The 16,849-nt window shown below is 40.5% G+C and overlaps 1 protein-coding gene across 1 annotated transcript in view; it reads left to right on the top strand.

Annotated features, from left to right (window-relative positions):
• The first annotated feature begins 2,275 nt into the window (after positions 1 to 2,275).
• INTS2 (integrator complex subunit 2) overlaps positions 2,276 to 16,849 on the top strand; it is a 104,837-nt gene continuing 90,263 nt past the window's right edge. The window contains 5 exon segments of the mRNA XM_077484465.1: positions 2,276 to 2,510; positions 4,618 to 4,920; positions 8,133 to 8,271; positions 11,668 to 11,770; positions 14,208 to 14,321. Coding sequence (XP_077340591.1) covers positions 4,628 to 4,920; positions 8,133 to 8,271; positions 11,668 to 11,770; positions 14,208 to 14,321 — 649 coding nt within the window. The 5' untranslated portion in view covers positions 2,276 to 2,510; positions 4,618 to 4,627.

A 16,849-nucleotide genomic window follows, 5' to 3' on the forward strand; every position in this document is an offset into this window, starting at 1 on the left:
GATGAAGACATCGCAGAAGGGAGAAGAAATCAGAAAGGAGAAGAGACACCGGAGCTGCTTCAATAAATTACTTTGTCAAAAACCTACTGTTTTTTAATTTTGACTCTTTTTTTGGGGTGAATGGGTACATTGTACCCCATACTCATTCACATAGGGTGGGGGGTTGGGATCTGGGGGCCCCCTTGTTAAAGGGGCTTCCAGATTTCGATAAGCCTCCCACCCGCAGACCCGAGAACCAATGGCCAGGGTTGTCGGGAAGAGGCATCAACATGGGAACAAAGTGCTTTGGGGTGGAGGGGCGCAGGCACTCATCCACCCATGTTGAGGGCACGTGGCCTGGTATGGTCTGGGGGGGCGCTCGCCACCCCCCCTCCCCGTTCATGACCTTCCGGGCTGCGTGCTCAGATAAGAGTCTGGTATGGATTTTGGGGAGTACCCCAGAAGGTTTTTGGGGAAGGTTTCCCTTCAAGATCCACAGCGCACAAGCCGCACCACAAGTCGGATCATCATGATCCGATTTCTGGTGCGTCTTCTATTCAAATTAATGGACTTTCTTAGGGTGTCATTGATTTTGACATGTCAAAAAAACGCCTGAAGAGGCTTAACGCAGCTGTATCCAGCGTTAACCCTCATTTAGCAGCTTTTACAGCTCTAACGCCAGTCCTCAGAATGCACTGGTCCTGGGTTTTTTTTTTTTTTGCAGTTTGAAAAAGCCTATGCCACTTACAGTTCTTAAAAACCGGTGTGTGCATGAGGCCATAGAACAACATGGAGCAGTGTTTTTAAGCTGCAAAACAAAAATGTCTGACGATGCTGAAAGCAGTTGTAAAAACGCCCTCTGTGCATGAGGCCTTGTGCGTGAAGGGGTGTAAATGTGAATATGTTGCTCCAATTGGAGATTTTATTTTTAGGTATTTAGAACATTTGAAAACTGTTGCTTTCTAAACAATAGGTTGACATTTGGGGCTCTGAATCTCCACATTAAAATTATACCTTTTTGTAAGATATCATAGAGGGGGGTGTGTATGACACATCTGCATTGTAAACGTATTGGTCCAATGGAAGATTTTGTTTTTGACCTATTTAGAAGTATTGGAAAAATGTCACCGTTTAACCAATGGGTTGGAATATGGGGCGCTGTATCTTTAAATTTGCACAGTAAAATCATACTATGATGTAAGATATCATAGAGAGGGGTGTGTTTGACACATCTGCATGGTAAACATATTGGTCCAATGGGAGATTTTGTTTTTGACCCATTTAGTAGCGCAAAAATGTCAGTTTGTAGCCAATGGGTTCATATGTGGGGCTCTGTATCTTTAAATTTGCACAGTAAAATCATACCGTATTGTAAATGTTAGGGTGATGTATGTGTGACGAGTAAGGATGAGCTCAGGCGTGTTTACATGGTCTACGTGCAGGGCCCGCCAGGAAGTTGTTGCTGCACTAATCACAGGCAGTGAGTAGGGATGAGCTCAGGCGCGTTCACATGGAACACATGCAGAGCCCGCCAGGAAGTCGGCACAGCGCTGCGCTAATCACAGGCAGTGAGACATTGCCCCGATGCGTGGCTGCAGAGATCAGGCAATGTCTCACTGCCTGTGATTAGCGCAGCGCTGACTTCCTGGCGGGCTCTGCACGTGTTCCATGCAAACACGCCTGAGCTCATCCCTAGCAGTGCGACATTGCCCCAATGCGTGGCTGCAGAGATCGGGAAATGTCTCACTGCCTATGATTAGCGCAACGCCAACTTCCTGGCGGGCTCTGCACATGGCGCATGCGAACCCGCCTGAGCTCATCCCTAGTGACAACTCTGCGTAATCATTATTTTATATATTACATTATGTTATATTTAGTTTTTCTGTGCTGAATATTCAACCCAAAAAAATTGTCTGATAGCAAGACTACTGATTTACAACTGTCTGATGGCTTGACTCCAGCTTCTAAAGGCAATGGCGTGCTGAGCACAACGCTCCTGACCAGGAATGAATGAACAAACAATGCTGTTTCCATATAAACGAGTGAAGAAAACACAAGAAAAGGTCTCCTAGGTCACATGCGGTTGGTTTTTACTGATGAACTCACACAGCTAGCTGACAAATAAATGGAGCAATGCTTCTACATACACCAAAGCTCAGCTCACACACTCTCATGTCTGACAGTTTACTACTTCATGCACCACCCCCTCTACAGACTCTGCACTCGCATCGTCTTCTGATTGGCTATAGAAGCGGTAGGCGGGGTTGTATGCACGATGGACGGAAGTGTGCACTCTCTGCGTGTTTCCCTGTTCCGGCATCTGAGTCGGAGACAAAGGTTCCGAGTGTAATGCTTGTACCGCCCGGTAGTGTGCTAGGATAACGTCCAGTATTGGTGAAGTCCGAGCAGACTGTGCTATGGTTTGTATGATGTGTGGGCCAAGTTTCGGGAGTCTCCGTGTCAGAAGGATTATCCCGTAGTGTGTTGGACGTCCCCTGCACCTTTCCTTCTTTGTCTCTGCGTTATCTCAGGTACCCGTACTCCGTCCCGCCTGGCATCTAATTGGCACAGTCTGATGTTCTTGTGTCTGCCTGCATGCTCTTCAATAAGAGGGAGCATTGGAGAGATCACTGGGAAGGAACATGTGGAAGGATAATGTCAAGCTGGAGCTACTGGCTTCTGATTAACCACTTCCATAGCAGCATGTACTGCCCCTTTATTACCAGCCCATTTCCAGATGTCAGTGCTCTGATACTTTCACAATTACTCTGTCATGCCACACTGTACCCAAAGGATGTGGCATTCAACCACTTCAGCCCCGGAAGGATTTACCCCCTTCCTGACCAGAGCACTTTTTGCGATACAGCACTACGTTGTTTTAACTGACAATTGCGCGGTCGTGCGACGTTGTACCCAAACAAAATTGACGTCCTTTTTTACCCACAAATAGAGCTTTCTTTTGGTGGTATTTGATCACCTCTGCGGTTTTTATTTTTTGCGCTAATAACATAAAAAGAGCGACAATTTTGAAAAAAAAAACACAAATACTTTTTGCTATAATAAATATCCCCCCCAAAAATATATAAAAACATTTTTTTTCCCTCAGTTTAGGCCAGTCTTTCTCAACCTTTTCAACAAAGAGGAACCCTTGAAATAGTTCTCCAGTCTAGGGAACCCCTGCTAAAAATGTGAAATCTACGAATCATGATACATTAGTGTGATGGTCAGTGGGAAGAATGGTCCTTACACTTGTGGTCATTGGGAAGAATTACCTCCTTACAGATAGCTAAAAATATCATTGGTGTCGGCAGAAATTGCCCAATGCTAAAGGAACACCTAGCAACCTCTGGAGGAACCCTGGTTGAGAATCGCTGGTTTAGGCCGATATGTATTCTACATATTTTTGGTTAAAAACAAAACAAAAAAATGCAATAAGCGTATATTGAGTGGTTTGCGCAAACGTTATAGCGTCTACAAAATAGTGGATAGATTTATAGCATTATTATTATTATTTTTACTAGTAATGGTGACGATCTGCAATTTTTATCATGACTGCGACATTATGGTGGACACATCGGACAATTTTGACACGTTTTTGGAACCATTGGCATTAATACAGCGATCAGTGCGATTAAAAATGCATTTATTACTGTAAAAATGGCACTGGCAGTGAAGGGGTTAACTATGTTCCCTGGGTGGTGATTCTAACTGAAGGGGGAGGGACTAACTACAGGAAGGGAAGGATCGGGGTTCCTAGATAATAGGAACACACGATCTGTCACTCCTGTCAGAGCAGAACAGGGAAGTGTGTGTTTACATACACTCGTCCCTGTTCTGTGTCTCCTGGTCATGATCGCTCGTGGCTGACGGTGATCGTGACCGTTGGCCACGAGCATCAGCGTGCCTGCTATCCGGACCTCGCGAGATTACGTAAAGTGACGTGATTTTGTGCAGGGGAGCCAGCCTGCCTCAGGAAGAATGCGGCGGCTGGTCCTGAAGCCGTTAAAAACCACTGTTTAATGTTTTACCGTATAAAGGGGGGGAAAAAAGATTGAAAATGTAGAAATATAATTAGTTTCCTTTACTTTCTGTTGTAAAACATTTAAAAAAAATGCCAGGACAGTACAACTCCCACTCCCCCCAATGCCCCTTTTTTGGAAAGTAGACACTCCAAGGTGATTACATTTTTTTTTTTTTTCCACACTTTTTTTTTTTAATTAAGAAGTATATTCTGGTATTTAGGGGGTTAAAGTGGTTGTAAAGATATGATGTATTTTACATTAAAGTGGTTATAAAGCTTTAAAGGGGTTGTAAACCTTCGCAGTTTTTCACCTTAATGCATCCTAAAGAAAACAAACTTTAGTATTGATTTACTTTAACTTGAAAGTGAACAGTACTCTATGGAGCCTGACAAGAGCTTGTCAACTTTTTGTACAGTTAAAAAAAATTGAATCATTCTTGATCCTTCAATTTTAGGTTTGTTTTAATCACTTCTGTGATCTGCAGCTGTTTGAAGGTGGGTCAAACTACTGGCTGGCATCAGACTGTGAACAGTGTTTTCTCCCAAATCTGTGTTAAGCATTGTACATTTTAACAGGACTAACTGTTTTTTTTATTTTTTTATTTTTTATTCTTAAGACATCAGAAAATGAGCGAGACGTTTGGTCTTCAGTATGTCAGCCCGTGTGCATTTGAAGCAATGCAGAAGGTGGATGTAGTGCGCCTGGCTGCCTTGAGAGATCCAGAGCTAAGGCTTTTGCTTCCATGTCTGGTTCGCATGGCCTTATGTGCCCCAGCAGACCAAAGTCAGAGTTGGGCTCAAGACAAGAAATTACTTCTACGGCTTCTATCTGGGGTGGAGGCTGTAAATGCCATTGTAGCCCTGCTGTCTGTGGATTTTCATGCTTTGGAGCAGGATGCCAACAAAGAGCAGCAACTAAGGTATGTTGTATTGTTCTTTCCATAGTATTTATTTGAAAGATTCTGTGGCTTGTGCTAAATTTGTTATAGAAGTGTAATTAGGCAAGAAATTTCCCCATTTCAAAAAAAAAAAAAGTAGTATAAATGCTGTTGTTATTATATGGCTTGCTTATGGGACCTAGACTGTGGCATGGGTTCACATGTCCACGACTGAAGCTTAAAGCGGGATTCCACCCTAAAGTGGAACCTCCGCTGATCGGAACCCCCCCCCCCCCCCCTCCGGTGTCACAATTGACACCTTTCAGGGGGGAGGGGGGGTGGAGATGCCTGTCAAAGACGGGTATTTTCACCCACTTCCGGGCATAGACTCCCACGGGAGTCTACGCCATTTCCTGCCCTGCCGCGCTGTCTGCTGGGACACACACGGGTCCCAGTGACAGCGCGGAGATTTCCTATTGCGCGGCGCAGCTCGCGCATGCGCAGTAGGGAACCAGGAAGTGAAGCCGATTCGCTTTACTTCATGATTCCCTCACCTCGAATGGCGGCGGCAGCAGCCGAGGCCCGAGCGGTCGATCGGCCTCGGCTGCCGGCATCACTGGAACCCGGGACAGGTGAGTGTCCATTTATTAAAAGTCAGCAGCTGTAGTATTTATAGCTGCTGGCTTTTAATATTTTTTTTTTGGGCGGAATCCCTCTTTAAAGGATAAGTTCATCTTTTTACCAGAAATAATAAATGCACATTTTTTTGCAGGTAAAAAAAATGTGCATTTATTTTTGTTGTAGAGGCCTAAAAAGCATTGCACCTGCGACCAGCAGATCATTGATGCCATGCAGGATTCCTGCAGACCTGTTGTTGTATCTGCTTGCTCATACCTTGTATGGGCAGGCCGATAAACTCTGACAGGCAGAATCAATGAATGACCAGAGCGCCATTGGTAGTTCATTGAGAACTACAAAGCCTACTATAGCCTTAGCAGCAGACTTGTCGTTTTCCATTCACAGAACACTTTCAGTGACGCGCCCAGGTGGAGTTTTACACTTTGACAGCTAGCGGGAGAGAAGATCCTCCACTAGCAGTCAGAGCGGGGGATCAGGGCAGTGCTTTTTTAACATGTTACACCCATATTCAGGGTGTAATATGTAACATATTATGAAAGGTGAACTTATCCTTTTTTTAAAAAAAATAAAAAGTAGCAAGTTTCAGTCTTCTTTCCCTTGGAGTACCCGGAAGGAAATCCACATAGGCACAGAGAGGACATACAGACTCCAGGCAGGTAGTGTTATTGGTGACCCTTGTGCTGCTAGGTGGAAGTGCTAACCACTTATGCAGGCCATATGTGGTCGCATTTCGAACAAATGTACTTTTCAAAATCAGAGTTAGTTTTTTTTCTTGTGATCCGATGATGCCACCATTGATTTTTCGAAATTCAGCTGACCAAGCCTTTAATTTCACCTCATGTTGCTACAGAAAATAATTTTTGTGGCCAGGAATCTTCTTTTCTCTCCATAAATTTTTCTTTTCTTGCACATGCGCATTTTTTTTCTTATTACATTTCTCGCACGATTCTCCCATCATTGATTAGAAAATCTTTCCTTTTTCAAAAAATTTCCAACATGTGTGATTCCTCAAATTTGATTGCCGCACGAAAAGCGGCTGTTGCTGCAGCCCACTAATAGTGCGAAATTCGTACGAAAGTTCTTAGGTACAAATTTCGAAAGAAAATTCTTTCGAAATTCGAACCATGTATGGCCGGCATTAGTCACTCACTTTGTGCTTTCATTTTATGCCTGTGAAGACATGGCAAACACTGTGGGCATATTAACCACTTAAGGACTAGCCTCGTTTTGAGATTTTGGTGATTACAAGTTTAAAACAGTTTTTTTTTTTTTTTGCTAGAAAATTACTTAGAACCCCAAACATTATATGTTGTTTTTTTTTTTCTAACACCATAGAGAGTAAAATGGCGGTCATTGCAATACTTTTTTTCACACCGTATTTGCGCAGCCGTCTTACAAGCACACTTTTTTTTTTTGGGGGGAAAAAATTCACTTTTTTTAATAAAAAAATAAGACAACAGTAAAGTTAGCCCAATTTTTTTTATATTGTGAACGATAATGTTAAGCCATGTAAATTGATAACCAACATGTAATTTTCCCTTAAAAATCTCCATAGGCGACGTTTAAAACATTCTACAGGTTGCATGTTTTGAGCTACAGAGGAGGTCTAGGGCTAGAATTATTGCTCTCGCTCTAACAATGGTGATGCCTCACATGTGTGGTTTGACCATCATTTTCATATGCAGGCGCTACTCGCGTATGCGTTTGCTTCTGCATGTGAGCTCAATGGGGCGCTTTAAAAATATATATTTTTTTCTTATTTATTTTACTTGATTTTATTTAATTTTACGCTGTTTAAAAAAATAAATAAAAAAAATGGCTCACTTTTATTCCTATTACAAGGAATGTAAACATCCCTTGTAATAGAAAAAAGCATGACAGGTCCTCTTAAATATGAGATCTGGGGTCAAAAAGTCCTCCGATCTCATATTTAGACTAAAATGCAATAATAAAAAAAAAAAAACCTTTTGTCATTTTTGAAAATGACGTTGGAAAAAATGGTCTTTTAAGATGGATGGGTGCAGAAGTGACGTTATGACGTCGCTTCCGCCCTGCTATGGTATGGAGATGGATGGGGGCCATCTTCCCCTCACTCGTCTCCATACCCAGCCACGACAAGGACCCAATCGACTCCGCCACTGCCGACAGCCCTGGTAAACCGCAGAGGGATACGGGAGGGAAGGGGGTCCCTCTCCCGCCACCGATAATGGTGATCTTGTGGCGAATCCGCCGCAGAGACCACCGTTATCGTAAATACAACCGGCTCCTGAAGAGATGGATACCTCGGTTGTGGCAGCAGCTGCTGCCATTACCGAGATAGCCATCTTCAAAATGCTCACGTATATGTACAGGAGCCCGTTTGGCAAGTGGTTAATAAAGAAATCAATCTGACATTCAGTGATCACTACAGCTGAGTCTTACTGCTGCATGTGTGTTTGGTGAAATTTCCATTTACTGTTTTTTATTATGCACCTTTTTGATTACATCTTGAACATTGTATAAAAAATCTGTTCAGCTCTTTTTGTGTTTATTTTCTTCTGATGTACTGTATGGCTTCACAGCCTGATAACCTTAGTGCAGTTTGTTCATTGCAAGTGTTTCTTGCCTTGGTCTAGACACAAGCTTGGGGGAAGTACTGGAGAAAGTATTTTGGTGTCTCAGCTTCAACATGGCCTTACACTGGAGTTTGAACACAGTGACTCTCCTCGCCGGTTGCGTTTAGTGCTTAGTGAGTTGTTGGCAATAATAAATAAGGTATGACGTTTCCATTATTTTTGTTGAATTTAATTTAAAAATTACCCCTTTTTCAGCTTTTTTTTTTTTTTTTTTTAGGCTTAAAATATATATCATGATTGTTTTACTGTGTATTTTCAATGAAGTTGGCTTGCTAGGAGACACCTGGCTAGCTATAGGATGTAATGGCTGTACTAGTTTTCCTTCTTTGCCTAAAGCCCATAACAGCTTTAGCTGCATTAAATGGCTCAGCCTAATTGAAAGAGTACTCGCTTTATACTCTTCACTTTCCCTGGTTGTTTTGAGTGGCAGCTTACTCATGTCAGTAATCATGCAAAAGAATTGCATTGATTTTTTTTTTTTATGTATTTAAGATGCATATCAACAATCAATGTTTAATTCATACTGTTTGAATGGCAAAATGCATCTTAAGATAAAAAAAGTTAAACATGCCCCACAATGTATTGTTAAATAGTATGTAAACCCAATAATATTCCTAATATGTGCCTGCTGTACCATGTATTTATATGAAAAACTCTCCTGTTCTTTGTATTGCTTTCTTTGTGTGAAATCCCTGCTATACTCTGATTTCATATTAAAAACTGACCACACTATATAGGAGAATATACTGTGGTCAGTTCTCAAGCTATACTGGGAACGAAGTGTACTGTAGCCTTTCACTGGGCAGATCAGTGTACTGTTGCCTCTCCTCCCCCAGCTCTTATGCAGCTGACAAGAGAGGGAATGTTATCACCTATTATAAATAAATATATATATATATATATATATATATATATATATATATATATATATATATATATATATATATATATATATATACACTACCGTTCAAAAGTTTGGGGTCACATTGAAATGTCCTTATTTTTGAAGGAAAAGCACTGTACTTTTCAATGAAGCTAACTTTAAACTAGTCCTAACTTTAAAAAAATATACTCTATACATTGCTAATGTGGTAAATGACTATTCTAACTGCAAATGTCTAGTTTTTGGTGCAATATCTACATAGGTGTATAGAGGCCCATTTCCAGCAACTATCACTCCAGTGTTCTAATGGTACAATGTGTTTGCTCATTGGCTCAGAAGGCTAATTGATGATTAGCAAACCCTTGTGCAATCATGTTCACACATCTAAAAACAGTCTAGCTCCTTCCAGAAGCTACAAAACTGACCTTCCTGTGAGCAGATTGAGTTTCTGGAGCATCACATTTGTGGGGTCAATTAAACGCTCAAAATGGCCAGAAAAAGAGAACTTTCATCTGAAACTCGACAGTCTATTCTTGTTCTTAGAAATGAAGGCTATTCCATGTGAGAAATTGCAAAGAAATTGAAGATTTCCTACAACGGTGTGTACTACTCCCTTCAGAGGACAGCACAAACAGGCTCTAACCAGAGTAGAAAAAGAAGTGGGAGGCCGCGTTGCACAACTAAGCAAGAAGATAAGCACATTAGAGTCTCTAGTTTGAGAAACAGACGCCTCACAGGTCCCCAACTGGCATCTTCATTAAATAAATGAATAAGGAAGGCTATCACTCCATTTTGCAACGCCATGCCATACCCAGTGGACAGCGCTTGATTGGAGCCAATTTCATCCTACAACAGGACAATGACCCTAAACACACCTCCAAATTGTGCAAGAACTATTTACAGCAGAAGCAGGCAGCTGGTATTCTATCGGTAATGGAGTGGCCAGCACAGTCACCAGATCTGAACCCCATTGAGCTGTTGTGGGAGCAGCTTGACCGTATGGTACGCCAGAAGTGCCCATCCAACCAATCCAACTTGTGGGAGCTGCTTCTAGAAGCGTGGGGTGCAATTTCTCCAGCTTACCTCAATAAATTAACAGCTAGAATGCCAAAGGTGTGCAATGCTGTAATTGCTGCAAAAGGAGGATTCTTTGACGAAAGCAAAGTTTGATGTAAAAACAATGTTATTTCAAATACAAATCATTATTTCTAACCTTGTCAATGTCTTGACTCTATTTTCTATTCATTTCACAACGTATGGTGGTGAATAAGTGTGACTTTTCATGGAAAACACAAAATTGTTTGGGTGACCCCAAACTTTTGAACGGTAGTGTGTGTGTGTATGTGTGTGTGTGTGTATATGTATATGTATGTGTGTGTGTGTATATGTATATATGTATGTGTATATATATATATATATATATATATATATATATATATATATATATATATATATATATATATATATATATATATATATATATATATATATATATATATATATATATTCATTCAAATGTTTTGCCTTTTTTCTTCTTCGCTTTTTATTTTTTTTATTTTTTTTTTATACTGAAAAAATGTTCAACTGAATGGGTTGCTTTACAAGGTGATCATTTACAATCGCTTTAAGAAAGGACCCTAATAAAACAATGGATATTCTCAAGTTTTATGCATTTTGTCTGCATTGTTGAAGGATGTGAAATGAAGGTTAATTTAACTGTCCTAGAATTCAATCATATTTTTCCTTTTATGTATAACACCTTCCTTGTCAGTGACCAGAAGAAGACGTGTCTCTGATAAGATATTTTTGCTGTGCTTATAATCTGGAGGCAAGTAAAAGGGGGAAAAAAAATTAAAAAAATGTCTCTTTCTAAAGTCACAGGATAGATTAAAAGTGGACCTCTGCAGTGGGGATACAAATAACAGTACAGGATGGACATGGGTTATTTAATATCCCCACATTACATTTAATGATTTGGGCACAAAGTGGTGTGCCCTTAATTCATTCCACTGTCTAGAAGCATAATTTTTTGCTGGCCATTGAAATGAATAAACGTTCAAGCACTAAACGCACCTAGCTTTAACAAATGTTTAGACACATTGACAGGCGTTGGGTGTTTTTTCTGCCAAGATGCACTGGCAATGTTTTTTTTTTTTTCTCTTATATCCTCTGCTTTTAAACGCCTATGTGTGCATGTGCACATGGGCCAAGATGCAGGGGCATTTAGAGACAGGAAAAAAAAAAAAAAAAACACCAAACGCCACTAATGGCCATATTAAACAAGTCTAGTGTACATGAGGCCTAAAGATTGTGGTCATTTTTTATGCTTGGCATACTCATACCTGGTTTCTGTTTGCATGAATAGGCTTGCTTGCTAAATTGTTACTTGATGTGTTTATTGCCTAAAGAAGCACTATCTTCATCCCATAATGGCTGCATTTTGTGGAAATACTTTGTGAAATTCAGCAACTTTCTTTGAATAAAAACCTGAGTGCTGGTACCCTTGGACATGTTCTCTATACTTGAGTTTGATTGGGGCAGCCTTGTTGCATGAAAAGCACTCCACCCAGCCAAGGTGTGATTTACCTTTACAGCTAAAATAAATCTGTCTATCGATCTATAATAATATATATATATTTTTTTTTATTATAGGTAGCAGATTCCAATGGTGAATATTTCTTTAAATCATCTGAACTGTTTGAAAGCCCTGTGCACATGGAGGAAGCAGCAGATGTTATCTGCATTTTACAGGCAGGTATGTTACTGAAAAGTTTAACTGTAGTATGGGTATGCAAAACCCATTTGTGAGTGAACCCATGAGTGCCTGAACTGTCAGTAGGTACCTAACCAGTGTGAGATTCAACTTCCAAACAGCTTTTTTGCCATTGCATCTTTTTAGATATTTCCCTTTGGCATGTTGTGGTGAACACCAGACAAACTGTTTAATGCACAGTTGAAATCCATACACAAGTATTTTACACCCCAGAGGCTTTGTAATTCTGTTCTGCTAGTCTGATTTCCACACCACCTGCTACACTGCATAGCTGAGAATCTGAATCCACTATTTGACAATTCAGCTGTACAGCTTCAAGTGACCTCTGCTTAACTGCCTGCTGCACAATCGGACATGTACCTCATTGTGTTCAAGTGGTTTAGACTGGGGGCCATGGCTGCAGTTGTCAGCCATAACCCCGGTATTACAATTTTCAGCTGGCGGTTCCCTAACTTGTAAAAGTGATCCAAGTGGCTGATAAGCCACTTTTTTCGCACCACACGTGGGGTATCGCTGCAAATGTTAGAGCATTAATTGTAGCTCTAGGCCGCCTTTGTACCTCCTAAACTAGTAACCCGAAAAAAAATTTGCCGCCTGTGAAAATTTTCAGGTATCGCAGTTTTGTCACCATTTCACGAGCGCGCACAATTTTAAAGTGTGACATGTTGGGTATCTATTTACTTGGCGTAACATCATCTTTTACCAAAAAAATTTGTTCTATATTGTGTTTTTTGCATTAAAGAGGAAGTAAACCCTGATGGGTTTACTTCCTCTTTGATTCCCTGCAAAGGTAAAGCATAATGAACTACTATGCATCGCATAGTAGTCCATTATGTGTCACTTACCTGACACAGGAGCCAGCGAAGTCACCGCTGTCCCCTGTAGTCCGGAGCCTCCATCTTCTTGGTGGGTCTCGCTGCTCTGGCGCTGTCATTCGTCGGAGCCATGATGAAGTCACTCCCACGCATGCGCACGGGAGCCACCACTCACGGCATATCGCCGTTAACTGCGGCGCGCTCAGTGCGCCTGCATGCCGCTGTCTAGGGCGCATGCGCCGTAGACAGCGGTGCCTGTCTTTCTGAAAATATCTCCTAAACTGTGTAGGTTTAGGAGATATTTCTTAGACCTACAGGAAAGCCTTAATCTAGGCTTACCTGTAGGTCAAAGTGTGTTGTAAGGGTTTACAACCACTTTAAGTCATTAAAAGTGTATTTTTAAAAATAATTGCATTTGAAAAATCGTGGCGCAAATACTGTGTGACATTAAAATTTTTTTTACAAAGACCACCATTTTATTCTGTAGGGCCTCCGCTAAAATATATATAATATAGTGTTTAAGGGTTTCAAGTAAGCAAAAAATACTGATTGTTACATATAAATGAAGTGTCAGAAAAGGCCTGGTCTTCAAGTGGTTAGAGATTAGATAATGAATCAACGCTATGGTGATTTCAATTCTTGGATCCGTGAGCAGTTTGGAGGCAGAGAGGTGATTTGGACTGTTGTATCAGGCAGTAGGAATGCCACCTGCCTGCTTTTGTTTGTAATACTGACTGCAGAGAAAAACAAACCCTTTTGTAGCTAAAATTGTACATATGCATACCGGACTTCTGTTTTGAAAACTTACATATAAAAGTACCAATGGACATACTACTTTTATAGCCAATACATGCTATAAATGGAAAACCAGCAAATGTAACGCTTTTTTGCAGCTGTGTTTATGAATTATTGCACAGTTAATCTCCTTATCTTATTTATACAGTACAGGACACATGCATTCTATTCATACACCATGGATTATTGACTCTTATCTTCAGGTGATTGGACACTGGCAAGCTTTTGAGGACTTGGCCCCTGGGGCGCCTCCCCTATGACCCTGCTCCACTCCTTTTTGTCCTCAGCATTTTACTAGTACCTGAAGATTTTAGACCTCTTCTCCTTCGTGAATAAATCTCATCACTGGTTTATTATTTTTAGTAAATTTTTCTTAAGAATTCTTCAGTAAACCTCAATGTCTTCTAATGCCTACACAGAAGCAGTGCATCCTCAGTAAAACCTTGGGAGCCCTACGCAGTGGGGATGGCCTGTAATTTTTGCTTCAGTTACTGGATCTCGCATAGAGTACTCTCCACATGTGGTGTTAGCTGCAGGGTCCTATACAGATTGAGGGCTGTGGTTCGTCCTTATGGATCCCAGTCCCTGAAGTCCCCTTTTTGGATATATATTTGTATAAATAAAATGCAGTGCTCTAACACGTACCCTTTGTTTAAATCACAAAAATAAACTAAAATGTATCCAAATTAATATAAAGTGCATGTACACAATCCTTATAGTACACAGGTCCTAATAGTTCACAGGTCACAATTCTTACCTAAATAAAAGTATGTTTATAAGGAAAATCACTCAGTTTTGCCTCGTTACAGAATTACACAATCTGTTACCAATTACTGAAATGGCTGAAGCTTTACTGCATGTTCGCAATGGTGCCTGGTTCTTGTGTCTGCTGGTGGCTAATGTTCCTGACAGTTTTAATGAAGGTGAGCAACATTTATATTGACGGTTCTTAGCCAGATCTACAGTTCAGGCTACAGAAGCTTGAAAAGTATTCATACCCCTTGACTTTTTTCACATTTTGTCTTGTTACAACCAAAATCATAAATGTATTTTATTGGGATTTCATGTGATAGACCAACACAAACTGGCACATAATTGTAGAAGGAAAATGATCATTTTTATTTTTTTTTACAAATATCTGATGCAAAAAATAAAGTGCGGCACTAGGTATAAACAAGATAATCCTGTGCAAAAAATCATATATTAAAAAAGTAGATTTATCACTGTATTATTAAAGTGCAAAATGTGACCATAAACCTTAAATAGCATAAATTCAAATAAAGTGTAACTATACAGTGCACATATAATGAATTTTATTATTCACAACCAAAATATTTAGTTTTAGTGTGATCCCATGCGTCAAAAGCAAGGTGAAAACAGTTGCGTAAAAAATGCACAAAAGTGCAAACAATATACAAATTGTAAAGTGCAACACTAAGTTTGGGCACAAATATAACTTGGTAATAATGTGTAATGTGACCATATTAAGTAGCATAAATTCAAATAAAGGGCAACTATACAGTGCAAATGTAATGGATTGTGTTTATATACAGCAAAAATATTTAATTTCAGTCCCAGGTGACAATGCAGAACGAAACCAAAAACGCACAAAAGTGCAAAACGATTTGGATGAAAAATGTTATATTTTCCTCACATATGTGCTCATGCATAGAGTCTTTGTGCCCAAATTTATTGTTGCACTTTACAATTTGCATATTGTTTTCACTTTTGTGAATTTTTTTTATGCAACTTTGTTTTCATCTTGCTTTTGTCGCATGGGATCACACTAAAACTAAATATTTTGGTTGCATGTAATACAATTCATTATATGTGCACTGTATAGTTGCACTTTATTTGAATTTATGCTATTTAATGTTTATGGTCATATTGCACTTTTAATAATACAGTGATATATCTACTTTCATATATGCTTTTTTGCACTGGATCATCTTGTGTATATACCTAGTGCTGCACTTTTTTTGCATTTTTATTTTGTGCCCTGTATCTGGCGTATAGTGCTTAGTTGCAGGTCATTAATTGATACATTTTTCACATAATTGTATTCATCTATCACTTGGCGCAGATATATAATTTTTGTTTTCTAAATAAAAATCTTAAAAATGTGGGGTTCATTTGTATTCAGACCCCTTTACTCTGATACCCTTAACTAAAATCTAGTGGAACCAATTGCTTTCAGAAGTCAACCAATTAATTAGTAAATAGAGTCCATCTGTTTGTAATTTAATCTCAGTATAACTACGGTTGTTCTGTGAAGCCCTCAGAGTTTTGTTAGAGAACTTTAGTGAACAAACAAGCATTATGAAGGCCAAGGACAAGTTAGGGATAAAGTTATGGAGAAGTTTAAAGCAGGGTTAGGTTATAAAAATAAAATAAAATAAAAAATAATAATATCCAAAGCTTTGAACATCTCACAGAGCACTGTTTTTAATCTATCATCCGAAAATGGAAAGAGTATGGCTCAACTGCAAACCTACCGAGGCATGGCCGTCCACATAAACTAACAGGCCGGGCAAGGAGAACATTAATCAGAGAAGCGGCCAAAAGAGGCCCATGGTAACTCGAGAGGAGCTGCAGAGATCCACAGCTCAAGTGAGAGAATCTGTCCACAGCACAACTATTAGTTGTGCATGCCACAAATCTGGCCTTTATGGAAGTGTGGCAAGAAGTCCCATTTGCAGTTTGTGAGAAGCCATGTGGGGGACACAGCAAACATGTGGAAGAAGGTGCTCTGGTCAGATGAGACCAAAATTTAACTCTTTGGCCTGAAAGAAAACACTATGTGTGGGGGAAAACTAACACTGCACATCACCCTGAACACACCATCCCCACCGTGAAACATGGTGGTGGCAGCATCATGTTGTGCTTCTCTTCAGCAGGGACAGGAAAGCTGGTCAGAGTTGATGGGAAGATGGATAGAGCCAAATAAAGGAAAACCTGTTAGCCCTTGTACACACGGTCGGAGATTCCGTTGGAATGTGTCCGCTCGGAGCATTTTGTCGGATATTCCGACTGTGTGTGGTCTGCATCAGACTGTTTCCGTCGGACCAACTTTTCCAACTTGCCGGAAATATTTCCCAAGTGTTCTTCCAGGACAGCCCTTGAGAGATGGAGCTCCTCCCATCGACACAGGAAACACATTGCCACAGTTCAAAAGGCGGTCCCTCAGGTCCCTGGTCAGTCATTTGTGTTTCCTCCGTCGGAGGAACATGTTGCCAGGAACCTGGAGGCCCCTCTCAGGGGCTGCCTGAGAACCTGCAAGCCTAAGGGACCGGGTCCTGGTTTATGGCTGCAGTTTGGGTCCATACCTTTTTTTTCTTTGGCTCGGGTACCGTCCAGCTGAACCGGAGCAGACCCGTTACCCTCCTCCTTCCAGTGCCGAGGTGGCCAGGGGCAGAATGACGCCGGTTTCCCCCAGGAGTGGTGAGTGGAA

This window comes from Lithobates pipiens, unplaced genomic scaffold (genome assembly GCF_037356315.1).
Source record: "Lithobates pipiens isolate NorthernLeopardFrog02 unplaced genomic scaffold, aLitPip1_a1.2 Scaffold_16, whole genome shotgun sequence".
NCBI classification, from domain to species: Eukaryota; Metazoa; Chordata; class Amphibia; order Anura; family Ranidae; genus Lithobates; species Lithobates pipiens.